Below are 27,850 nucleotides of genomic sequence, written 5' to 3'. Positions count from 1 at the left end.
CCTCTCCCTTGTCCAGGTGATAGGTCACCTGGTTGTAAAAGGAAATGAGATTGGTCAAGCAAGACCTACCCGCAACAAACCCGTGCTGGCTATCCCTCAGGATGTTGGCATCGGCCAGTCCATTAAGGATGGCCTCTTTAATAAACTTTTCTAAGATCTTCCCTGGGATAGAGGTCAGACTGATGGGCCTGTAGTTTGCCAGATCCACTTTCCTCCCTTTCTTGAAGATAAACACCACATTGACCTTCTTCCAGTCTTCGGGCACTTCACCAGAGCGCCAGGAGTTCTCAAAGATCCGTGCCAGGGGCTGGGCTATGATGCTTGCCAGCTCCTTGAGTACCCTGGGGTGTAGACTGTCATGGCCGGCTGTCTTGAAGGTATTCAGCCTCTCAAGGTGTTCCTTTACGAGGTCTGCATTGATGGGGCAAGGGATCTCCCTCACCCGGACCTCCCTGTCCCATTGCGGGCATGGGCGTCCCATGGGACTGATAAAAGACCGACGCAAAGTACCCATTTAATAGGTTGGCTTTTTCCTGGGCATCAGTTGTCCCATCTGGTTTTGCAGGGGTACAATGTTGCCCTTAGTTTTCCTCTGGCTCCCCACATATCTGAAAAAGGACTTTTTATTGTCCTTGATACTTGAAGCTAGTTGGAGTTCAGTTGCAGCCTTGGCTTTCCTGGTTTGCTCCCTGCAGTTCCAGACCAGTGCAGAATATTCCTTCTTGGAGGTGAATCCCATGCTCCATCCTTTGTAGGCCTTTCTTTTTAGCCTCAGGAGGTCTGCTAGATCCCTGGAGAGCCAGGGGAGCTGCTGTGCCCTCTTGCTGCCTTTCCTCCAAGATGGAATAGAATTAGCTTGTGCATTGAGGATCACTCCCTTGAGGAGCAACCACTTGTCCTGAACTCCTCTCCCTGTGGGAGTCTATTCTCCTTGATCCTGGGTGCTCCTCATCAATACTAGTGTAAGATTGTGGTACTGTGGCTAGAGAATTATATATGATAAATGCCATCAAAAGTGATGTTTTTTCAAGGATATTTAAATCCTTTTGAACTCTTCTGTTCTTTGCTAAGCACAGAGACCCCTTCCTGTCACTGCTTGACACTGCACCCCTACAGCTCAGTCTGCTGCAATTTCAGTCTGATTACTTCCCTGAAAATTGTAGCTACTCAGTTGTTAGATTTTGAAGGAATTAGCCTCCCATGATACAACGCTGAAAACTATAAACACAAGGCAGCTCTAATTGTCAAGAGTAGGAGCTGTCTGCTGCCATTTATTGGTGATTTGGGGGAGATGGAAGAGCAGACATCATTTGTGTGGGTGTTACCTGCTTGGTCATTTTGGTTAATGCCTATTTTAAGTGTTAATAGTCATTCAAGCTTTAGGTATGGAGTTAATGAAGCACTGTTGCCTTTTAGCTGTGGCAAAAGGGCAACAGAACTGTGCTTAATGTCTCAAGTGAGGAAACACCATCACCTGAACTTGTATGGCATGGCTGAAGCATGTGCTGGACATGTGTGCAAGTGCATGCATGCAAAAGCAAAAATCTGTGCGTGACTGGATCCCCTCCACACAGTAATGGCAGCAATGAGTGAACTCTGGCCTCCACACAGGACCAACAGAGCCACAGTAGCTGTAGCAGTTAGGCAGTCCAGCATGAGACAATGATAAGATGATAACAAAGCATTTGTCCATGGAATCCCAGTAGCACTTTCCCTGCCGGAGCGCACCTCTGGAGCTTCTCTGGCAAAACACCACAAAGGTGCACTGCAGGGAAAAGGTGGGGAAGCATGGTATCAGAGATACTTTTGTCCATTGGAGGCTCACAGGAATAGGTGGACAACCAAGGCAAAGGACTATCATCCACGTCCCCACTGGGGCGAACATTTTAATTACTATTCATATAAACACGTGCTTGGCTGAGGTATTTTCTCTCTTAATGCAGTTTTCTGTGTCCCAACCTCAGTGCTTGTAAGAGGGGCAGTTTTGTTTGTTAAGGATGCCCAGGTTTCTGTGAGGTCTCAAGCCAGAACTGTTTAGGAATTTTAATTTAAAATATGTAGGTGTTTGAACCCAGCCCTTTTACTACCAACAACTCCTGGCATTAATAGTTATCACTGGGTTTTTTAATCAAGGTGCATTGCTGGCTGTTTGTTCTGGGAGACTCTACCTCTGCCCACTTGAGGTCTGATTCAGTCTTCAGAACATCCCAGAGCAGGCTCTCCTCTTTTTTGCAATGAGCTGATATCATATGGAAAGTATCAGCCCTGGATGTACCTTCAAGAGACAGCCTTTTCTCTGATCTGTAATGTTCTATTCAGTCCAGAAGATGGCATCAAATCCCTTTCCACTGGACTTTCTTAGGGCCATATCTTTCCATCAAAATGAAGAGCAGCTTAATGATCCAGTAAGTCTCCCTCCATTTTTCACAGGCTACATTTAATAGCATCTTTTGTGAGGACTTTGAAAACGAAATTATCTGAAATAATCGGGACAGACTGGGAGGAGCTTGCTCCCTGGCTGCAAATCAAGGCTGAGTAGGCAGTAGCATGGAACAGTCATGTTACCATGTCAGGCACGGTCCTGCCTTAGGGACAGACTGCTCAGGGGAAGGACCCTGCCTCCGGAACGTGTCAGTGTCCCCTGCACACAAAGAACACCACACCCATCTGAGTGGATTTGGCCAGGATCCCAGCTGCTATGGGGCTTGATGACATGTCTCTGCATGCCACGGAGGACAAGGATGCTAAACCCAGCAAGCATGCAAGGGTAGAAGCTGTTTACTTTTCCCACACCCCTCTCTGCAGGCAGGATCTGGCCCAGTGTTTGCAGTTGCTGAATTGAGCCTGCTCCAGAGAATTTCTAACAGTTCTTTTCACTAACCACCACAGCAAACCAGAGCCACAATCAGTACAGAACAAAATTAAGGCTAAATCCAACAGAAGGCTGAATCACCACTGATTTCAAAAGGATGTGAAGGAGCATAGCACCTTACAGAGTCAGGCTTTTCTTTAGTCAGGTAACATTATCTAGCTAACATTCGTATTACCACTCAATTACAAATAAAGTAATATTCCTTATGAAAAATCTGTTTAATATAGCAGCTGTTTCTATTTGTTTTCTATGTTGCTGAAAGATGAGCTCTCTCTTCCTGTGAGTAACATTTCCTCTAATATGGACTCTGACTCAGAGCCCCCTGAAGGTCAGGGGGAAAGCTCCTGTCACCTTTAATATGCTTTGGACCAGGTGTAGAAAACTAAATCTAGGGGCACGTCTATATGAGATTCATTAATCTAAGTTAATGTGCATTATGGGTGCCCATTTACACGTGCATGCCCTTAACGAGCATTAACTTAGGGTAATCATGACTAAATTTGATACTTGCAAATGCAGGTATCAAATTTAGTCGTGATTAAGTTAATGCACATTAACGCACGTGTAAATGTGACCTTGGCACTAACTTTAAGACCGGGTCTGCCTAGCTACTGCAGGGCCACAGGGGCACATGGCAGGGCTGCATTGACTTGGGATTAACTTTAGTGTGAAGTGTACTAGCTTTAGTCCCAAGTCACTGCACATGTAGACACCTACCAAAAAACCCACCAAACTTAATGTGCATTAGCTTAATGCGCATTAAATTTAATCAGCCTTAAATGCACGTGTAGATGCACCCTAAGGGTCCAAAGCCTTTGCATCTTTAAGTGCAATGTCCCCACCACAGCTAGTCAGCAGAGGTAGAGCCTGGAACTCTGAACACCAAAAATGAACAAACCTCTATGGCTTGCTGGGATCTTGGTATTGAGGGCCCTGAATTCTCTCCCCAACAGTGTCCTCCCCTCTACCCCCCCAACATTTAGGGTGGCTCAAATGTGATTCCCATCGACTTTTAGATGCTTAAGACAAGCATCCCTTGATAGAAAGTGTGCGTAGTATGCAATCTAGTCCACATAAAATATAAGACTGCTGCTGTGAGTGGGTAGTAGAGTTACTGTGTTAGCACAAGTGGTGGAGTTCTGTGCTATGGAAGCTAAAGATGCCAGCTTCAGATCCTCCATTGATAACCTAGGTTGTGAATCATTCTGCAGGCTTTACTAGACCATGTGGAATGGCTGGACTCAGAATGACTAATGTTGTGGGGGACTGACCAATGTAAAATCCTGATCAAGAGAGGAAAGCTATAGATCATTCATGTAAATAGGCTTTCCACATCCCACTGCTTCCGATTCCTAGGACAGTCAGTTGCTCAGCATATGGACCTAGATCCCTAGCCCTGCAATAAGCTCTGTGTGAGCATTTGGGTATGCCTGTGCAGACATCATGGCTGGATCAATTCTTTGTTCTGAAACAAACTGCCAAAAGTGTGAGCAAACTGCAGCCAATGTTTCTAGGTCTAAAAGGAAATAAGCCATTTTGTCACACGGTGCATATTGTGCTCTGGAAAAGTCACTGAAATCATCTGACAGCAAAGTGAAAACGCCTGTTTCTGCTGAAGAGGTTTATTACCTTTCTTTCTGAAACATCTAAAAACAAACTGAATTATAAAGAATAACTCAAAAAGCAATGGTCTGGCTCTTGAAAGCCTGACTTGAGTGACAAGTGATACCATACAAACAACAGCTAAATAAACAGGAAGGGAATTCGGCCTTTATCTATGTTAAAGGCCACAAAAAGCTGTCATATTATAGTGCCTGCAAAATCATTACATGGTGCACTGACATTTCATAAAATCTACAGTATTTATCTAAAAGCTTTATTCTGTAGATCTCAAGGTGCTAAATAATGATGACTGGACAGCATCACTGCTGTTTTACAGATGGAGAAACCAAAACCTGCAGGATAAGGGTCTGATTTCTAGACACAATGGGCACCCACCACTCCAAAGGAAGTCAGCAGGAGTCAAACCTCTGAAAATCTGGCTGATAGCAAAGGACACCCATGAGATGAAAACCTAGTTCTCTGCTCTGAGGCTCTGTTTTCCCCCTAAACATCACTACAGCAGATAAATAATTTAGAAACACTTGGATACTAAGAGCTTATTTCTAAGAAGCTTTAGAAATCCCAAATTTATGCAGAGATTACTTTCTCAGATACAAAGTAAACTTGTTGCCTCAGGAAAACAAGACAGTACACACTGAAAAGCTAAAGAGAAGGAACTGAAAGATGTGGTTTCTATGGCTTGTGCCAAAACAAATGACTAAAAGTAGCTGGTCTGCATGTATTAAATCAGGGATTATCTTAATAACATACTCTCTTTACTTCACCTTCTTTCAGCAATGAAAATAAAAAATTAACTGAAGCTGCTCAGGCATCTCACTGGCTTCCTTACCCCAAATGCATGGATCAACACTGAGTTTTTGAGGCAGAAACAATAGCCAGAAGGTTTAGGTAAGCAGCCAGCTTTACATAAACCACAATCTTTCGATTTAGCCCAGCATTTTAAAAAATGCTCATTCATTTGGGCCCCTGTTTCCTGGGCGCTCAGTTTCTGCTATTTTGGCAGTAACACAACTGGGAGCAGCAAGTGGGGCACCAACGCTAAGGGCTGACTATGAGGGGGCACATGAATCCCGCTGGGGGTCTTTACCACAGCAGGAGGAAACCTGGCACTGCCCAACTACAGGAGCCAAGCAAGGCTGCGCTGCATGTAGCAGTGCATCTGTGTGGTAGGAGGTGAATGCAATGGAGCTCCCCCAGCATCAGCTACTGCAGGAGTAGCAGTAGCTAGCAGCTGCCTTCCCAAGCAAGGAGCCCAGGCTGGTAATGCTTCCCTCCTCCCTCTGAATGAGCTTGCTATGCCTCTGTACTTTAGGGCTGGTTTTCACTCATACCCCAATTGATTTCAACCTGAACCAAATATCAGACGTTTTGAAAATCAGCCCCAAGTTTGGTATTTGCTTCTAAATCCAAACTCCCTGCAACCAAAACATCTCCCTGATTTGCTGAAAATGTATGAATAAGCCACATTGCCTCATTCGAAGGGAAGTATGTTTTCAATTGACCTACACTTCCCTAATGGCTGAAGTAGTATTTTAAGTTTAGCCATTTAAAGAAAAGGAATTGACAGATATTATTAACTAAAGAGAATGGCTTTACACAGCACATAAAAATCATTTGTTAGACTGTTTCTCACACTCTCCTTTTCTACCCTCCATCTGTATATTTAGGCCTCAATTCTATAAAAACATACACATGTAAACACTTGAGGGCAGGACCTCATTTCTCAGCATGTCTGAAACAGTTCAGTGCTAATTAATAACATCTTTCTACACTTGCCATCTTCAGATGAGTGGTGGAGTCATGAACATGGATCTGAAATACTCATCTGAAGTCACAACATTTCTCATCCATTTCTGGTTTCCCTTGATAACCATTCTTTTCTACCTCTCTCTCCTGTCCTCAATCTCTCAAACACTCTTACCTTGGACCTTCACATCCTTAAAATTGTATCCTATTGAATGCTTTATGTACAAGCCTCAGTGTCTGATGAGGTGTAGTAGGTGTGGGCTTGGAGCATATCAGCAGTGACCAAACTGATGACAAAATTCTCTGCCGGAATAACTCCAATCTAGCAAACCAAGCGATTCTGGCAGGGAGTTTGGCCTTAACTGTCTCTAGAAAACTGGACATCTGAAAGAAGCATGGCAGCCTCCAAAGGCTATCAGGAAAATTTAGCTAGATAGATTGCAAAGGAAAATGTACCCAGCTGTGGAAATGGAGTATGATGATGCCCTTGTCTCAGTTTATCCCCAGGAAACCACTTTCTTTTCATCCTAGATTAATTCAGCATTATGCACCATTACCTTCAGATTACTCAAGCAAAACCAGCACCAATAAACCATAATTAAATTCATTCTTTGGCTCAGACACATCAGACTGACTAAACCAATCAATTTGCATATAGATTACCTTGCTATTTGTCTGCTTTGAAGGATTCATTACAGTGATACAACCAGCTCCCAGACTAGTGAGTATACTCCCTCATAGAACAAATGCTAGCGGTATATTTAATAATATTCAAAATTTCTATGAAATAAAATAGAAATGAACCAACAAAGTGATGAATGGGACCTTCTTGCTAATGGAGGGGGGGCCTCTCTTTGACTTTGGAAGACTTTTAACCTAATGCCATGAAAGGAATGACAGTGGCTGTGGGATTGGGATGACATGACATTGAGACAACATGCCCACCCCAGAAGTACTCCTCTAGATACTTACTGAAGGAGGAAGAAAGGGGTCATAGGAGAGTCACCTGTCTATAGTAACGTGTAGTGTAAAGGTGCTAGTCTAAATTGTGCAGAACACCCTCAACTTATTTGTTTTGTTACAGGTACGAGTGGTAATTTATTCTTGTGGAGGAGAGTCAGGAGGCAAAAGCTGTATCTTCATTTTGTCCCTCCAAGCAGACATTAGAGTCAGCAAGGTGGTTTGGAAAGCAGTTCCACTGAGAAGCTTATTTTACTTTCTACTACCTGCTGCCAGGTGATAGGAAAAGAAAAGCATTGGCTTTGTGTGGCTGCAGGTTGAGATGAAGAGTCCTTCTTACAGAGCTGGCTGTTCACCTCGTTTCTCCTGTTTGTACAGGAAATCAGGACAGTTTTCTTGAACCATAATATTAGCATTCTCTAGCCACAACTAGGTGGCGAGAGGTGTTCAGGGTTTTTTGGTTGAATAAGGTCTCCCTTCTTATATAAAATTAAATGAGCCAATAGTCAGATATGAGGATGCAACACGACTGGTTTCTAAAGGGAAAAGATCTGTTTGCACAGATGTTAAGGGAAAGGGTGGAGCACTTTCACTGTGTTAAGTATAGTTCACTAAGAAGATAGGAAACATCTGCATCTTACAGGGGCAGCCCCCAAAAGGGGCTTGTGTTCTTTTGAAGCTCTAATTTTTAATAACTAAGTATATTTTTGTTATGTACAAAATGAAGGGAGGTCTGATGGGATTCCTGGCTCAGGTACCAAAAGCCTGTTCCAGCAGTTCAGCTTCCTCTTACAGAAGGCTATAGCCTAGCACAGACCAAATGCATAAGGAAAAATAATCTTAAGCTTTAGAGTTCCCCAAATGCCTAAAGATGCTATCTCTGCTACTAAGGGTATGCCAGAACCCTCTCCCCAGCCTGCACTTTCTTAGGGATCCAAAAAGATATCAGTTTCAGTTTATGGCTCGGGGATTAGATAGAGGCATTTCAATATGACTTTGGCTTTCTGGTAGATGCTGATTAGCCACCTGTGCTCCTCTCAGCAAGTCTCAGCTGGGCTTGTCTCTGTCTAATAGTAGCTGGCATTAGGAAGCAGCTGTCTGCACTGGAGCCTCAGCCCCTCCTGAATTATCCTGAAAGCAGTCTCCTGAATGTGCTAAGCACAGTAATAGAGGACAGAAGCCCTTGAGCAATCTCAGTCATGCAACCTTCTCCTCCACTATCACTGGAGGCATCTTGATGGTTCACAAAAGGAGAGGAAAAACACCAATTTGGGTGGATTCTTCTTTGATCTGGGCTGCAGCATATCTAAAACCAGTAAGTGGAAGGAATGATAGGCAAGCTGCATTTACAGTGTATCATGATTCTACCATGGTTTTGCAGAGACAAGAGGTTAATCTGAAAGGACTTTAGGTTATGTCTACATTGCAATACCAAAGTGTGACAAAAGCATGTGCCTCCTCTGACTTAAACACCTGGTTTGGGAACTGATAACAATGCAGCTGGCAGTATCACAGGGTTCCAGCTGCACAACGTACCCAAAAGTCTGGGTAAATCTTCGGGTGGTAACCCAAGCTGAGATCCATGCTGCCACCACTATGTTCGTATTGATACCTGAACAAGTTGGTTAACACTTCACTTGGGTTTGTCCACACAAAGCAAAATTGCACCTCTGTTGTTTCCTGCACCTCTGCTGTTTACCATGGGCTACTCTGCTAACTACTGATCTACTTTGTATGAACAAAGGGCACTTTCCATATGGCTGAGGTATGTGTGAGGATAATCTAAAAGATGTAGTGTAAAACAACCATGTCTCAGTTCTTCATGTCTCAGTCTTACTAAAATTGAGTTCTGACAGAATCATTTCTTCATAAAAATCTCTTTTCACTGAGGGTGAGTCTTCCCTGAACAGTTAACCTGGTCTCTCCTGTGCACTTTAGCTGAACCCCTCTCCCCAGAAGCACTCTTTCATCTTGGGCTAGCTCCCCTGGCAGAAGTAGAGCACAGATTCTGCCCTGACTGAGGCTGGAACTGACCCATTTCCCAGAGAGGATGCAGACTAAATCGCTACTACTGATTGTCTCCCGCTGCTCTTCCTACAACTCCCGCTGAAGAACAAGTTCCCTTGCATTTGACCCAATTAACTGAGAGAGAATCCTAGAGTGTTTCTGCACAAAGAACCATTTCCAGACTGGGGAGTGCAGAAACAAAGCTAGGGCTTTGTTGTGGGGATACCAAGACTATGGTTCCAATTGCCCAAGTTAATGGTATAGTTATGACATGCCCTGACAGGTTAATGCCAGTGTCTTGTAACTACTGCACCTGTTCCTTTCTGATTAATTTATCCTAGGGACTTTATTCTCAAAGCATGGCAGGATCAGAGAGATCTCATGCTGAGATTAACTGATGACCCTTAAGGCTGGCTGGTTCTTCTCTGGCAACCTGGTTCACGTTTTCTTGTCAGCAGGAGAATCTGCCTAGAAAGCTTTCACATGGAAACAAAAGACAGGCTGTTCACTAGTATACACATTGCAAGAGCTCTGTCCCCAGCTCCATGCCTTCAAATACTACGAGCATCTACACAATCATAAAATAACACTGCCTTACTTCTTTTCCCCTCAGTCCGCAGAGACCAGGAACTACTACATCCTCACCCAAACTAGCTGAAGGTCAAACAGGTCTTTTTTTCTATGAAAGGTGTGTGTAATTTTTTTAAAGAATAATTATTCCAGGCTGTTATACAGACTTACCTTAATTGGTTAAGACTCTGAAATAAACTAAAGAAATCATATCATACCTTTTTAACAAAAACCAATTAAGTAACTCTGCCTAAGGTGTTTTTCAAAAACTGAATTATTTGAACTGTTGACCAGTATTAATCATAAACGTGCTTACAGAAAATCAGGCTGACTCCCTGATTCCTATAAGTTGCATCTATTTGGCCACAAGCAAACTAAACAGGCAAACATTTGAAATGAAACAGATTTTTCTTTTTGTATGAGTCCATTAAATACAGTTATAACCAGAAAAAAGGCATCAGAAATATCTGCTTCTTCTTATTGTTTGGATTTCTATATTATGCTTGCATATGGTTCTTGTTAGTCTCACAGACATATTCAATATAGCTGTAGAAGAGGAATCCATATCTTTTTTCTCACATACAACAATGTCACCAGATACATTCCAATTCTGGAATCTCCATTCCTGATCACTAGTAGCCCATGTCCAGTTAAGGCAAGTTAACATTTTAGACATATAACATTCTAGACCTCACAGTTCTCTGTTCCTTCACCATGGGTTCAAATCCACCCCTTGGGCTGTGTCCAGACAAGTGTGGCCATGTGTGGCACCACATAACGCAGATTCAGGTGTTCTCTGTGCTGCAAGGGAGCAGTGTGTGTGTGTGTGTGTGTGTGTGTGGAGGGGGGCTAACCCCTGGATATCCAGGGGTCAAAAATACCCATGGGGAGGGAAAAAAAGCAGAGTAGTGTACAAGGCAGTCGCGCACGCCACTCAAAACCAGAGCCAAGCCATCTAGAGCTGCATTCTAGCTGCCAGCCAGGCTCCAAATAGTGGCTCCCAGGACCCTCATTTGGACACCCCTCCCCTGGCTCCCGGGTAAGCCTGTTGGGGCCAGCCCAGTGCTGGTCCCAGCCTTCCCTACCCTACCTGGGGTAACTTACCACATGCCAGAGGGTGTGTGGTACAAGGCGTTCCCCAGGGAGAACTAGCACGGAGCCAAGGTGCGCTTCTTCTAGTTGTCCCCAGGGAGCCAAATGCCTAGGCTTGTGTGGATGTGGCCTTGGAGTACTAGGGGCATTTCCTTCAGGAGGGAAATAGGCAGTATTGGATCCTAATGCTCCCCATCTGGAACGTTCCTGATGCGACATAGTACTTACCCCAGTGCCTGGCATTTAGCTAACAAATGCATGAGCCAGGTACCATGACTCTTGCAAGATCAGGCACAGAATCATGAGACTGAACATGATGATAAATGAGAGCAGCTAGAACACATGTTTACAAAATAGATTTGTCGTGTAAATACCTTTAAGACAAAGCAGTGGTCCGTAGGAGCCTTGTATTTCACTCTGTACTGAGTACCATAGTAAATGTTAACGTTCTCAAACTGTATAAAGCAGGCCAAATCCCGAGATGTCTAAAAAGGAAAAACCAAGCACACTGTTGTGAGGAATTAAAGGGATAAAACTAGGATGCCAGGCATACTTAAAGACTTGTTTTCAAACTGTTTTGATACTACTGTTTGTTTCAAGTGTGGACTTTACTGATGCATGAAAGTTTTAAACCTAAGCATGCTTATATTTCAGTGAACTTTATAACGAGCAGGAAAAGAGCATCGTGCCGTATGAAAATATTTCACTAGAATTTCCAGTTTTTCATGTTTTACTATCTTCTCTGGTTTTTGTTGCAAGGTCAGTAACAGTGCTACTAACTAAGGGAAACTGAACAGAGTGGTTGGTTGTCTAGTAGGGAATATTTTTAATTTAGTAATACAGATGTAGCCCTCCCAAGCCTGCTCTTGCTATTCTAAGCTGGGAAATAGATTAGGGGTCTCCTTAACTTTTGTTCTAAGTAAACCGCTTTCCTGAGAGATGTACAGAAAATGTGTGCAAATGTACACACTAGTAGACAAACACTGATCTCATCTGCTCCTGCTTCAAATGGTCTCCAAGGCAGATATTTTCCACAAGGCAGATATTTTTTTCTTCTTTCCACTCCCACCTCTCTACCTACAACATAGTTTACCGGTTGTGTTGCTGTAATGACAATGTATCTGCAAATATTTTTGCAATGCCATGAATGTTATTTCTATTGGATGATCAGAAAGGAAACAAGACCCCAGTCATTTAATTGAAAGGAAAATGTTTTTTTTTTAAGTAGGTAGTGTGTGTGTGTGTGTGTGTGTGTGTGTGTGTGTGAAATTCTAGTGCTGCTGCTTTCTTGGACTCTCTGTGAATATTGCTTTTCATGTGATGAGGAATGGGCCAGAAGTAGAGTAACTGAAGGGAAAGGTCTGGTAAGGAAATCGTGATGCAATTAGGTTCGAACATTTTTTCAAGTGTTAGTGCCCAATCTACATGCAAAAAACCAGCACATGCACAATTTCTTGCATGGGTATTTACATTTTCATGGGTCTAGGTATATATTTGAATGACCAAGACGGTTTTTTGTTTTTTATTTTTTTAAACCTAGTTCAAGTGATGTCTAATTACTGTGATTTGCATTTTACTTTAAAAGAGTGAGAACAATTTCACAATCCAGCTATCTTGGAGGGAGGGCATTTAACTTACTTGAGATGTGACTGAAGTAAAGCCTCTTCCAATTAGGGTTCAGATATTTGCTTAGAGTGCTAGATGGGTAGGAGAGGAGTTGAGGAATGGAAAGCCCCTTGACCACTGTTATGCAGCCACTCTGTAAATTGCTGTACAAGCAGGCCAGTTATCTAAGTGCATCTCTTTTGTGTTTTGCCCAGGGTTGGGTCCCACTCTGCTTCTGAATCTGGGTCACCTGAGCAGTAGCACTTTGGGAGCATTGGAACAATTAAGTTCTGTTAACTCTGTGTGTTTCATTTGTTATGGTTACAATGAGGTTCTGTCATATGTAAAAGCTTCCTCATCCAGAATAAAGGTGAAGCCATAACAAAGCTGTAAGTGGCAACTCTCTCCAGAATAGAAAACTGACACCTGCTCACAATACCAAAACCTAGTACCAAGATGTTCACTGTAGAAATGAGAGGCAGTAAGCTGCATACACTTTGTTCTTCTTACCTTATCTTCTGCTGGCTAGTAACGCAGACTCTTTAAATTCTCAGTAACGGTAAATGTCAGTGTATTAGATTTTGCAACCTGAATGCCTCTACCTCACCTCTTTCTCTAGAGAGGGCATCCTTAAAGAAGCTGAAACAGTAGAGCATTTTCTCTAGGTAAAGATTACCTCAGGATAAATGTCTGGTATACAACAATGCAAGATTGTGGAGTACTTCCATGTACCAATTATTGGTGTGACAAGTTGATTACAAACACAGACTTAAGCCAGACTATAGATTTCAACAGTCTCTCATTATAAACAATGACAGATTTACTTTATCTGCATTTTGTTACAAAGAATGAGACTGCTAACATTTAAAATTCTCTCTCAGAGAACCATATATATACCAATGGCATTATTTACAGTGAAATGCCAACTGAAGAGTGTTGTGATTTATTCCCACCCCCCACCATTTACTTCCAGGGGTACAGGATTTCATCCAATGCTTTTATCTAACTGTAGGAATGAAAATGAGGGAAAGGCCACAGGATTTCAGTGGCCATATCCTAATATTTGCACAAGTGTTGCAGTCAAAGAGAAAACTCTCTCAGATGCACCAAACACTGCTCTTAAAATGTCACCTCGGGAGTTCTTCACTTTCACCTCTATGAATTGCTTTATTGCTAAAATGATTCCTGTGATTTCCTGACCTTGGTTTTTCCTTTGGGGACGTAATAGATTCCAGAAGCCCGCAGAAGAAAATAACGCCTCTTCCAGGACTTTTTTCCATCTTCTTTTAAATAAAGGGCTGCTTCGAGTTCTGGCACAATGACAGATGCCCCGCAGAAGCTTTCCTGTGCAGCGAGAATTAGATTACACAAAATAAATGGAGTCAATCACCCATATTAATATACAGAGGCAACGTGTTCACTTAAAGGCACTTTCTGTGGGCATGAGTATAAAGATGGGAAGGCCAGTTTCCAAAGCTGGACATTTGGACATGCAAACAAGAGTTTTCTAGAGTGCTTAAAAGGTCTTGGGAATCCAATTTAGTTCACACTAGAAAAAGGGCCCATAAAAGCCCTGTTCCCTCCACTTAAGACCCAGAATATGTTTGTAAAGGCTGTAATAGTGGATCAACTTTTGTCGAGTGATAAATTTCTATTTTGGGTCACCCCTAGCCAAGTCCTGTGACCAGAAACAGAACTTACTGTAAGAGTGAATGTGAGGGGTAGGCAATAATTTACTCAAGATTTTAACCAGAGCAAACATGTCCAGAGAGGACCACTGTTAGCACTATTACACATTCTGGTTTTCAACTGCTAATACAGCTAAAGGCTGTGCAGGGAAATATTTAATGTCATAAAAACTGTCCCTAAAAGACACTAAGAACCCTAAAATAAAAAAACAAAGATTCAGATTAATAGAAATTTATAATTACTCTTAAATTTTGCACTTGCATTCGCAACAGTGTTTGTGAATGTATTCCATTGTCTTAAAGGAGCTCCTATTACATCATCTTTAATGTCAACATACTTTTATTTTAGTTTTACATTTAAAAGGTACTACAATCAGACTTCTTTGCTAATATTAGGTGCCTTCATGATGATGTACTAATTTTGAAGCAAGATTTCCCAGGCATTCTATTATTGGTTATTCTCTTCCTGTACATCAAAATTAAAATGCTTGCCCAGAAGAAATACAAGGTTTTATTCATTCCCTGAAATCTGCAGTAATCATTAATTTGTTGGAATACTGGCTCGCTCTCTTTCTGGATAGATTGCTCTACTGGAGTTTTAGCAGCAAAGGCCAAAAAAGATACACAGGCTTCTTAAAAACAAGTAAGAGGCTACTTGTCAGTTACAGAGCTAGCTCAGATAATAACTGGGTGTAGACATGATTGGGTGGAGAAGCTACATATCTACTTCTAATTAGAAAGAATAGAAGATAATGGTTTTACTATTAATCAATTTTACTATTAATAAAAGGGCAAGATGATTCTCCACGCTGGCTCAAGAGCATTGTAGAGTATTGGTTTTGCCCAGTAGGCAGATTTGTGAGAAAGCAAATGCTTATTATGAACTGCCTGGATCTAGCTAGATCCATTTATTCCCCACTAGTCTTGAGTGGTGGAGTCCCTTAAGTATTTAATTACAAGTTACTTGTAGATTGTGTTTAAACCAAGGAGAAGTGACATTGATTTGGTCTGCGTGTTATATTGTAAATGAATCCAAACTTGCACACTTGGGAACAGGATGATAATATTGGTAGAATCTGCACACAGACTGATAACTTCAGAGCTAAGATGAACTTTGATGGCAAGTACCTTTTTAGAGGGCTCTGAGAAAAGTAAGTTTATCCTAAGGCACTAGTCCTACAAATACTGAAGCACACTCCTAACCTGTATGACTGCAGATAGTTCCATGCCTTTTCCATTACAGTGAAGCTCAGACTACGCGTATACACTTACAGGATTTCAGGCTAACAGAAAAAATGGAATAATTTGGCTCTTTGTTCTCATAACACTGCGTGAAAACCATGTTCACCGTGCTGAGCAGCAGGGTGTTTTACGGGGCTTAAAAACAAAGCTGATAATATAACGACTCTCATGGTAGAACTTCCTGTTGTTACCCGTTTGCACATAAAAGCTACATGCTGCTATTCTAAAGCAGAAGTGGTTGGTGGCAGTCTGCTAGTAGTATATAGGGTACTTCTGCTTCATCAACACTTGCACCACCAAGTTGGCTTACCTCCAGCAAAGCCTCTTTGTTTTTCTCATTCATTTCTTTGCTTTCATTTTTCCCCTTGTTTGCCAGGTAGAAATTCTGATTACAAAAACAAAAGAAGTTGATGTTGAACATAAATGAACAGTTTGCTACAAACACACACAGTAATGTTGTTCAGCTTTTCTGAACTCTTGCAACCAAGCTAGCAGTTATGAAAAGCAGGTGTCCAAGGATTGTTCTCAAAAACTTATTATAGGTGGTCTTTACCGTAGGTGTCTTACCCTAGGGTTCACACTCCATTTTCCCAGTGTAAAATTCATGTGGCCCACACAGTTAAAACTTTCCATTCCCAATTAGTTTAAAAACTGAGTGGGGGGAGGGGAGGGAGGAGGAGAAGCTGCATATATTAATGTACACAATCCTCTATTAACTTTGGGATGAGTATGGGCTGGGAAACTGTGGAACTTCCATGCAGATTGGTCCCAGAAATCAGAAAAGACCCAAAGGTAGCCTGGATCTGAAATGAAACAAGAAATTTGCCAGCAATAGGAGGAACATGCAGTGGTTAAACTCTCCATCTGCACATGCAATCTCAGAGACTACTTTCCCACATTGCAACACCAGCAGCAAGCAGTTTATCAGCAGAGGAATCCGGTCTGCCAATGTAACCACAGCTCCTTTTTCAAGTGGCATTTTGTACAGTAGTTTGCACGAGTGCAAGGCTCATGACAGACTGTTTTTCAGTGGAGCTTTAGAAATACATTTTTAAATAAAGATCATTTTAAAATGCACAATATGCCAAATGGGCAAGCCTGATACCTGGAGCTACTGTTGCATTTTCATGATCCTATGGTGACACAAGTATAGCAAAACCACTCCAACTTTAAATGCAACAGGATCATGGAGATGTAACACTCCCAAGCAGCAGCAGCAGCTCTCCATCCCCTTTTTAAAGTGGCTAAAATGTCCATTCATGATGCCTACCAAGTCTACTGACAGCCTAAAACAGTGGTTTGGAAAGGACTAAGTAGCCACTTCATCTCAATGCAGTTGCTATCCTGAAACCTACTGCTCTGAACCTTGCTGACATGCTCTCTCATAGCTCTGCTGGCCTGATGTTACACAGAAGCTGGTGCACTTAAGGCGGGAGGAATTTTCAAACGTGCCTAAAGAATTTAGCAACACAAGCCCTGGTAGGACTTTGCTCAGCTGCTTGGGCTCTGAGATGAACTCTCTTCCACATCAAGATAGCATATGGGCAGGCTGAAATCACCTGGTCTTGCCTCAAATGGAGCAGTGGCAGAACCCCACTAACCCAGTAAAAGATGTTAGTTGGAGTGGTCCTTATCACTGCTGCATCACCAAGAATGGGTTCATAAAGTGACTATCTCGATCTGGCCATGACTTAGCCACCAATGCAGACTATTGATGTCCTTAAGAAAAGAAAGGTTCTCAGTTTATGAGTGGTTTGTGTTTAGCATCTGGCATTTATTCAGGAGGGGAAAAAAAAGGACCACCCTGTGTTGACACAGTCCATGGTAAAGCGAGAACTTTTAATAGAGACAGCCTGGCTGGATCACTAGCAAGGCTGCTTTTTATCAGCGAAGCAGGGTTTTGTCATTTAAATATAAGTTATACCAGCCTGTTGTTTCATTTTTCACTTGTCAGCATTCATTTAATGTATTATTGTTTATTTCCTGTTGTTTCCCATCTCCCTGAAATCTGACAGGACATGACATTTATTATCCTTCAGTAACTTAGGCCTCAGGAAGGAGACCACATACTGTACTGACTTTATCACTGGGTGGTCTTCTCCTGTTGATCAGAACAGCATTCATTGTGTACCAGGCAACCACATGTGTCCACAAGTCCACTAGTCACAGGTCACCTTAAAAGGTACTGTTTACTTTCTGAAGAAGCATCAGGCCTGGGGATGTTGGGCCATTACTGTGAAGACAAGCTACAAAGGCTGGAGACCTGTATACACACACGTTCCAAGCATGAATATTTTTTTATGTCCAAAGGAGGATGTGTCTGTTTGTGGTAGGGAACTGAGGTTACTTGACAGATGGGTTGATTCTCTTGGGATGATAACAAAAGAACGGAAAGTTAAAAGTAATACAGTATTCAAACAAACCAAACTGGCAGCACTGGAATTTCCAGTGGCTTATTTTCCTTTTTATTTTTTTTTAAGGAATTTATTTTTGTTTCACCTTGTCTGTAACTATTGGGACTGAATCCTCTGCTGTGCTCATAAAGAACTCAGGAGGGAAGTTTACGAAGAGCCAGCTGCATCTCCCATTCTGCTCTGCCAGGCCCCAAAACAGCTCACTTCTAAAGGACGTTATGTGAGCAGAGAACTGGGATGCCATGTCTCCTCCTCATGCCAGGCTGTGCAGCAGCAGAACTAGCAAAGGATGCAACTCTACTCTTTCTGCTTGCCTCACACCATGTAGAAGTAATTCTCAAAGGGGTTCTCTAGTCAGTTTAGCTTCATTTTGTGCTTTGTATTTGTGATTTTCAAAGTTGCATGGGCTGTGTAGACACCTTCCCATACTTTCAAGGTTTCCTCTGAGGTGGCTGGGGGAGAAACTGTGTAACCGATTACTTTCTCTTGTGTATAAGTACCACTGGCTTAAGTTATTGTAGAAAATGAAGTAGGTGCTGTGGAAACGAACTGAACTTTGAACATGGCAGAAACAGCCAGGTGTTGTGCTGTAAATTCCTAAAGTCAGTGTTGACATTTGTTTAAAAAACCACAATCAATGCTTTTCATCTCTTTCACCCACAATGGGAATCCAACAGCTCCTTGTCAATTCACAGTAACAAATAGGTGTTTGTAGTGCAATTTTTTTCTCATTAGAATATATAGTTTTACCAAAATATATATTAAAGGTCTACTACAGCTGCAAAGTGAAGCTCTCAAATCAGTAAACGGCAGGGTTGAGGTTATCAGAGTAACTTCAGTTTGGGTTTGGTATGCATGTGCATACCATTTTTTTCATTACATGATTATAAAGTATTCTTCCACAAGACCCCAGCATGCATCACTGCACAGGACAGACAGTGTGCAGTAAATGATGCAGCTGCTCCTTACTGATCTTTATATTCTTTGTTCAATGAATAGACCTATCCCTCATTAACTATCCATCATCCAGACTGTGAACTGAATGATGCAAAGATTCTACGGATCACTGTCTCATTTGCTACATGCTGCCCATTCAGACTGCTGAAGGCAGCAAGGCTCCTGCAGAAAAAAAAGAGAATGTGGCCATAATTCCAGGTTGCATCATAAGACACATACACAAGGGGGCAGTGTTCAGTTTTGCAGGCAGTATTCACTTTGCTTTTGTTTGTTTTCCTCCTTAACATTCAGATGTTTCTTTTTGTGCATGCTATGGGGGGGGAGGGGGGGTTCACGTCTGTGCATGTGTTTAAAGAATATAAAGAGAGCATCTATATGATGGAAATAGTTCTACACTTTGCACAAAATTTCCCACCGATGAAAGTGCATAGATTAATGTGCATAGATTAATAGCTTTGAACACAGACTAAAATGAAGTGAGATTCTAAAAAACCACCTGCAGATGGTCTTCTATGCATACTTGTGCATGTCCTCAAAAATAGCACCATACTCTACTAGTTACACAAATCCAAGGCCAGAAGTGGTTAACCCCCCAGCCAATATGAATGAAACCAGAAATTACTTGCATGCTTTGGCAATAGAAAATTGAGGAATCTTTGATTGTTATGCATGCAGTTACGCTTTTAAATAACCCAAAAACCATTATAATTTAGCCAACTCTAAATAGGTGTCTTCCATTCCATAGCATGGCTCCACAACTATCCTAGGGATTGTTTTTGTACCAAATATCAGCGATACTGCAGTTGTTCAAAAAAAGGCTGCAACATTATTTTTATACTGACAAAAGTATGTTTTTGTATGGTGTGACCGTACTCATTTGAAAATGACTGATTGTTTCTGGCCAGAGTTTCCAAATTATATTCTTTGTCAGAAAGCAGGTCAAAAGATGGCCAAAAACATAAGTAGTTAAAAACAAAAAACCCCGTTAAAATGGAACATTTTAGGAGAGTTAAAGAAAATTTAAACTGTAGACAAAACTGAATTAAAACAGAAGAATGCTGAGCAAAGCTTTGTTTGTCAGCAAGTGTGTCTAGTAGCCATCTTGACTATATACTGAAGAACGCCCTGCACTCCCTACATCAACATGCGTCTGCCTGGTCTCTGCCACTTAGAAAATTACAAATGCAAATATGGAGGAGGAAGATGCAAAGCAGCTCAGGAAACTGAGCTATAACAAAGTTCATACTGTTAGACAGAGGCACCACACTTCCTCTTCCATTTAAGAGGAAGAATATTTGCTTTGCTATGTTCAGTGAACATGATAATAGAGGGTTGAGTGTAAGAGATTCATTAACATATGATCTGATAACAGTAACTAAGATTTACAAAAAATAGAGAACACTTCAAAAGAAAAAAAAAAACTCAGAAAAAACGCCTCTAGTCTATTTTCAGTTTCTTTGCATGTTTGTCAGCACTGTGTTTACCAGCAGTTTCACTCCTTTCCCTGTATTGTTTGTATGCATCTTTCACAGTTGGAGAGGAGGGAAAAACAATTATTTAAAAAAAATGTGATTGCAAAGCTGTAAGTATGGGCAGAGAGTATTAGATGAAACTATTATAAAAGTTAGTTAACTGATTGGATTTTAAATTTAGGCTCCTGGCACACCTTACATTTATTTAAGAAGAACTTAACTAGTTAATGATGTTTTAAGTAGTAATCTGGTCACATGTTCATGCAGTTAATGATGCAATAAAACAGATAATAAAACACAAAGTTATTCCACAAAATATGTGTAATAATTTTGTGGCCGGTACCCATCACACCTAAAATTGAACACGTGGCCAGGCATCAGCTGACTGGAGCTCCCAGCCTTGGGAGCACACAGGAACCTATGACTTAGGGTTACCATATGTCCAGGTTTTCCTGCTCATGTCCTCTTTTTGGGTCCTCCCATTTCGGTCCAAGTGGTTTTTTAAAATATCAGCAAATGTCCAGGATTTTGCTCTGCCTCTACCCCAGCAAGGAGCTGCTTGATGCTGGGGGCAGCAGGGGAAGGTGATTGGAGGCAGGGCATCACATGCTCTGTGTGCGGGCCTAGCAGCTGCAGGCAGGTGTGTGTGTGTGTGCGTGTGTGTGCGTGCACATGCACACGCGCGCACACGCACGCGCGTGCACACACACGCACCCCTGCCGGTACTGGGGCTGTAGTGGGGTGGGGGTGGGGGGGTTCTTCAGGGGCAGCAGAGAGCTGTATGGGCAGCAGGGCTGGTGGGGAGGGCAGAAGGTTGTGGGTTGGGAGTGAGGGGCACTGGCAGGGCTGGGTGGGGACAGGGGGCTGCGGGTAAGGAGTGAGGGGTATTACCAGGGACAGGCGCTGCAGGTCAAGAGTGAGAAGCAGCAGCAGGGATGGTGGGGGGAGCTGTGGCTTGGGAGTGAGGGGTAGGGGCAGGGCATGGGCATATCCCTACCCCCCTACAATCATATAACCCCTTCCCCCGCCTCAGGTGTCCTCTCTTTTGAAGCTGCAAAATATGGTAACCCTACTTTGACTTCAAAGTGCTCCTGAGTCTGGAAGCCCTGATCAGCTGACTGGCTTGCTTCTTGCCAGTTCAAGGGGAGCCCGGGATCATCATCCCAGACTCCCCTGAACTGGCAATATGGTATAGTTGTCCTTCCTGCCATGTTCATGTAGCATGGCAGGAACCATGATCATTGGGGCTGTGGATCAAATTCCATAAGGGCTTTAACTGAACATCAGCCAAGGGTCTTAGTTTCCCTTACCTAAACTCTATTGTCTACTCTAATCTGACACTACCTATTACAAAATAAAAAGTCAAACAGAATTTTTCATAGCTGTTCTACAAAATTAAGTGTTTGGAATTTTTCCAGAACCTCTTAATTTTATCAAGAGTTTTTGTATTCTTTTGCTTGCTTAGACCCTCAAACATCAGATCTTGGATAGAAACAGAAGTCTGATACAGGAATTCAGTTGTGAGGCTCATAGCTGTAGCTTTTCCTCCTGGCTTACCAATGGCAGAATTAAAACACAGAGCAGCCCCTATCTAAAATTTCACCAATTTTATGTAAATACTTCTAAGTCATTTTTACTAAAGATATAAAGAAAACGTTCATGATGTGACCCTCAGGACTTGAATTTCTCTTATTTGTGAGAAGAAAAAAGTGCAAGTCAGGAAACCAAAATCTGTGTAAGAGAAGAACCAAAATTAGAGCGTTTTAAAAACAACAGGAAAAAAAACTTTTGGGTTCAGGAATTCAGATTCAGCTGTTCCTGGGGAATGAACTAACCCAAATGAAACCAAGTATTTCCTTTTTTAAATTTCTTATTACAATCTTCCTCAAGTTGTAACAGTTTTCCAAGCCCTTTGAATATAGGTGTCAAGAAACAAATCACCTTTCTTTTTCAAAAGGTCAGCACAAAATCACTGCATCAGTGCAATCACTGCATTAAAGTGTTGGGAAGGTTTTCTTCTGTGTGTATGCATACCAATATGTATTAGCGTTCCACTCTTTAGTTACAGACTTGTGACCTTCTAGTCACTGCTGCAGATCCATGGAACAGACTCTTAACGTAATTTCTCTGGCACAGTAAATTATATCACAAAGGGTGTGATGATGATATACATGTCTTCATGCAAAACAAGACATTTTTGCATTTTGAAGATGAAAGTACTCCTTTGCAAGTGTTTTTTAAATATATATAATATTAGAGAGGGCTTGTCTGGTGCGACTAACTGGCTTTTGAACATGGCTACAAAGATTAGTGGGACAGTACATGCTTGGCAAAAGTATAAAGGTCACTCCCTCCCCCCACCCCCATCTGTAATCCCAATTGATCTTGAGAGTTCTAGAGGCATGTTTCATAAATGATTGTAGGAGGTGGTTTACCAACACATGAAATATGTCATATCCTCTGGGGACCAGCCACTACAAGGAGATAAGGATCTACTGCTAGTACTAGCTAACAGAGCTTCTCCTTTGCTTAAGTGGCAGAGATCTATGCTGTGATCCAGATAAGGTTTGAACCAAAGATTGTTGTGGATCTCCAGCAAGCATATTTAGAACTACAGTTTGGGAAAGTGGGCCATTATCTAGTGGTCACAAGTACACCTTAGTACCAGAGATTACGTAAGTGCTGGTTTGCCTGGTAATATATGTTGCAGAAAGGACCATCATGCCACCTTGAGGAAACCAGTTTCTATATATACCAGTAACTCTGCAGTTGACCCACAGATACTGATCCCCTGATGAAGTGCGAAAACTGCAGGTGTCCTGCACCTTTTGGGATCAAGCCTAAAATAGATATCTGTCCTGAGAGAGTATTAAGACAGAATTATTGATTGCCCTGCTTTTGTCTCACTCTGTGTTTATTTCTAAAGACCTTTGCTAGGCTCTCTGCATACTGGCAGCTGTTCTTGTTGCTGCCAGTGTGCAGATTCCCCAGGGACCACCATGATGACACTGTTAAGTGGTGCACAGGGCTAATGTTCTGCTTGCCCATCCCTAGTGAAGGTATTGGCTTGCTGGGAAATGTACTGCTCACTGGACTGTTCCATGCTACCAAGAATCACATCTTTGGTGTAGGATTCAAACATACAATCCCAGTAACTAGGCAAATTATGACACGTCTAGAAAGCATGGCAGCTCCAGCCATCCTGTACTGTTTGCTTTCAAACTTTGTTAAATTGTTTAATATTAAAAATCAAACACCAGTCCATGCTCACTGCAGTAAAAGCTTTTGTTCCCCTCCTGTGATCACTGACTACATGACTGAAGGAGGATTCCTTTTTGCAGGTTTCATTTGAGGCATTGATTTATTCAAGAGAGATGTCCTAAAATGAGAGCGGAGCAAGATTATGCATTTGACTCTGTTTTTGGGAATAGTGACTACATTTTCCAATCGCTGGGCTCAAGATCAAACCAGATGCTCAAGGGGATAATGGATGCTGACAAAGATAGAAACCAGGACTCCCTGGGATTCATCATCTGTATATCTTTGGGTCTTTGTTTCTGTGATTTCTGCCACTTAACATACTAGTGACAGGACTTTGCATGGAAGCCTATATCATACACATTTTAGTGATGAGGTCCTCATTTATAAAATTAATAGTGTCAGAGGGCTAGTGGAATATATAAACTCTTTTCTTAGGACGCAGCATTGTGTTTCTAAAGCTGCATATAACACCAGTCACAACTGGACACAAGCAGATCTTGAGGGTCCATCAGTGGTAGTGATGAAGGAAGCTGTAGGACAAAACCTATGTTTTTACAACTGGTCATCTAATTGTGGCTCTGAGCTCTGCATTTACGCAACAGATTTCATTACTGGAACCACCCCAGTAGGGGACTTTGCCAGTGTAGGCCAAGATAGAGAGGAACCTTGCAGATGGAAGGCGAGAGGAAGCAAGACTAAAATTCTTTTGTGCTTTGTTCCTGAAACTGCAAGTTTGCATTTTCTAACCATGAACTTGAAAAGCAGATAAAACATGGTACAGGCAAACCACAGCATTTTAGATTGATTTACAAACATTGTGTTCCCTTACCTGGGGATTTTTAAACACTGCATATTTTTCATTTTTTTCCAAAAACAGCATTTTATTTTCACTGTCCCGGGTCCAGTCTGATAAGACTTCAACAACATTTTCATGGTCTTCAAAAAATCTTTCTAGAGAGACAAAAAAAGTAACTTAAGACATGCTCACCTCCCCACCTCAGACGTTGCAAATGGAAATTCCCATCTCTGAATAATTACTGTCTGATAGGTCTTCAAAATCTGAGAGCCATGGACTCCCTTCCATTGCACAGAAGGGAGCAAAACCACATTAAAATGATGTCATATAGAAGAGCAAACCAGCTACACAGTAAGCATCATGTAGCTTCAGGATCCCCCTCGAGTTGGCCCCATGTCTAAGATGCACTATATGTTTTCGGAGGCATAGTTGACTAGTGCAAAGGATGGAATTAGTGCAGCTGTTCCCAATGTGTTTCACTGATTTATAATACGAACATGAAGTATACTGCAAAACTGAATACAAATTCATTTTTGCTGGGGCAGCACTGACTTGTCTCCAAAGCTCTAATTGTTGAGTGTCCTAAATCTCTGAGCTTCCAACAGAGTGATGTAAATGCTTAGCTCCTTCTCTCTAAGTATATAAACAGGTCTAGAGCACACATGGGTGGTGGTGTGTTTCAGGAAAAAATAACTCAAGGAAATGTTCTATTTGCCTGGAACTGAAATGTTTTGGTTCAGGAGTTCTATCTTTGTTAACCAACAGGGAAATGAAGAGCCCTCCCACAAGATGTGGGAGACTCATGTGGGTTCCATTCTCGGCCTGAGAGTGCTTGAGGACTTGAACCCACATCTCCTATGGGGAAAAAGAGATGACGATGCAATATATACTCTGTTGGTCTTTTCTTGTGTTTCTTGCTTTTTTCAGACCCTCTTTCACTCGCTCAGCTGAAAGGATAAAACACGGCCCGGCCATAATCAGTTCTGAGAATTGTCAGCTTTCCACAATTCCAGAAGATTATATTGAGAACCAGGCTGAATGCACAGAGTTGTTCTTCAGCAAGACAAATAGTGTAATGCACCAACTGATATTTCTATAATGGATTGAAAGCACAAAGCACTGCAAAAAACCTAGGGGACAGAAGAGTAAATATTTTCCTAGAAGGCAGCAGTATAATTTTGAAATTACTTTCAAATGAGTGGCGGTAGCAGTGGTGATCCTGCACAGTCAAGGATGATCACCCCCACAGATCAAGTAAAGGGTTATAAATGAGTCCACTGATGGCTAAGAAGACTGATCCTAGAGCCGTACACTCTCTGGCAAACGCTACAGGTGGTGGTTAAAGGGAGCATCAGATTATGGATTTCTTGGTCTTGTTTCATTTCCTTCCGTTCCTGTTGTTTTTCTGCCTCCAGGGCAAGACGGTTTTCCTCAAAGTAAGATATACTTTCTCTCACAAGGCATCACCGTGTAGCCTTGTCCCAGGCTAGTTTTTTCCAAAATTTGAGGTGTCAATGCCATACTTCTTAATGTTTGCCGTGGTGTCCTAAAAGTGTTTCCTCTGGCCCCCACATGTCCTTTGTCCTTGGCTGAGTTTGGAGTATAGCAGTTTTGCCCTGTCCACCTCAGCTTTTGTTAAATAATCAGATTCCATACTGGTGGTGCTAGTGTTAGTGAGGATACTGGCATTTCAAATCATAACCATAACCCACCCACAGTGATAATACTGAAGAACAGAGAAGACATAGTGCACTCTGTTGTATTAGAGTTGATGAAAGAAACGGGCCTGGAAAACCTAAAGTGTTAACAGCACACAGTGACTGTACACCATTAAACCCTTTCTTTCAAGTACATAGACCATGACCTGCTTTGTGCCATGGTAAGCTATCACCATTAAAAGTCTTACTGATTTTTTTTTTTTTAAGCAGAACAGTGAAAAACATTTGAAACGTAAAGTAATAAAGCTTTCACTTCAACAATCTGTCTTATTTCCTTTCCCTTTTTTGGTAGAGTATTCAAAAAAGAAAGAAACCATTCCCTGCTTGATATCTTTCAGATGGTATTAAAGGTGGTAATAATGGCCTTTTTGGGAAAAGGAGAAAAAGTTTGTTGAGGGGCTGGAACTATTGTTGTTGGAACCAAACAACAAGGTGAATGCCCACAAAAAAGGATGAAGAAAAGAACAGCAGACAAAAATGCTGCTTTGGGCTTTTAGTGCTGAGCCATACTTGCAACCTCATTCCTGGAGAAAGACAGGCACTTTAGCACCTGGCAAAGTTGTACTGGCTGCTTATGTCATTTCTTGTAGCTGATTTTTGTCACGCATTCACAGCAATATTGCAAACGATATAGTCTTGCTAGGCTGAACCTGCTTTTTCTTAAGGTAGAAAGAGAAAGAAAGGAAAGAAAAGTAACAAGGTAGAAAAAGGAAAAGGAGATGGGAGGCAGGGAAGAAACCACAGGAATGCAAGTCTCACATTCCAAGTGGTGTTTCCAACTTTCCTAAAGTTGACAGAGCTTGTAATGGGTCCATCTTTGCCCTCATTTGCCAGGAACTTGGCTGATGATCAAGGTGATGAAAGACCAGTGCTGCCATGTTGATCCTCAGTCTTACAATGATGATGAAGATGTCAGACCTAATAGTGAAGTTCTTTCTTTTCAATCCACCTGTTCTACCTGGTGTCAACGTCAAAATATGGTCTACTGATTTCCAGTCCTATGTTCGTTCCTCTTGTTTCAGATTCAGGCATGATATCCTCACTGTGCTTGGGTAGTATCAGGAGATTTTTTTTTGGTTTAGACTATTTTTGGGGTGTGTGTGTGCATGCGCACGCACACGCACGCATCCATTGTTTGCAACATTTTTATAAACAAAGTTTATAAGAATAGCTGAATTAGACTTCTATAATGAAGAACTTGGTATGCAGCAACTCTAAATATGGGGACATCTTAAGTGAAATATTAAGCTGTTCACTCTCACAAACTATAAACAGGCACATACAACCCCATGTTATACCACTGTCAAGCTTTCAAAGAAATGTCCTGAAGTTTTCTGTAAAGCTAGTCATTTTATTTAAAAATACCATCTCTCATAATAGACATGCTGTAAACTACTCTAACAAGAATGTTTTGGTATAAAAATGGCTTGGACTCCTGGGAGTATCTACTCACTTGTTATCTATCTGAGGCTTCTTGCACATAGTCAACATAAAAAATATGATAGAATTCTTATACAAGGAGGTGATATAATAAAATGTCTTTAAGCACCTTTTAAGCTATATATACTTCAGCAAATCTTCCTACTATAGTAATCAAGGACTATTCTAGGAGAACACATGAAACCCTAACCACTAAAACTAATACAGTTTGTCAGTCCTTTTTCTGCTATGGCATTCTGAACAGCTGAAGTCACAGAAGATATACCATGATGCATTTCTAATCTCCCAAAATCAAAAAGTCTTTCTGCAAATGAATACCTGTGTACCCATCTGATTTGGTACAGAAGAAAAGGCTCTGCACTTGACATCAGCCTTGAGCTCCATTCC

General features: G+C 41.8%; 1 protein-coding gene across 5 annotated transcripts in view; it reads right to left on the bottom strand.

Moving 5' to 3' along the window:
• APBB1IP (amyloid beta precursor protein binding family B member 1 interacting protein) overlaps positions 1-27,850 on the bottom strand; it is an 86,914-nt gene that overhangs the window by 15,848 nt on the left and 43,216 nt on the right. For all 5 annotated transcript variants that reach the window (XM_006025361.3, XM_014520709.2, XM_014520710.2 and 2 more), the window contains exons 7-10: positions 24,339-24,460; positions 15,716-15,790; positions 13,676-13,819; positions 11,245-11,355 (exon numbers count right to left, since the gene is read on the bottom strand). In XM_006025361.3, the coding sequence (XP_006025423.1) occupies positions 11,245-11,355; positions 13,676-13,819; positions 15,716-15,790; positions 24,339-24,460 (452 nt within the window). The remainder of the gene's footprint in view (positions 1-11,244; positions 11,356-13,675; positions 13,820-15,715; positions 15,791-24,338; positions 24,461-27,850) is intronic.

This window comes from Alligator sinensis, unplaced genomic scaffold, assembly GCF_000455745.1.
Source record: "Alligator sinensis unplaced genomic scaffold, ASM45574v1 scaffold455_1, whole genome shotgun sequence".
NCBI lineage: Eukaryota > Metazoa > Chordata > Crocodylia > Alligatoridae > Alligator > Alligator sinensis.
The sequence above is the reverse complement of the archived record's forward strand: the minus strand, read 5'-3'. Positions and strand labels throughout refer to the sequence as shown.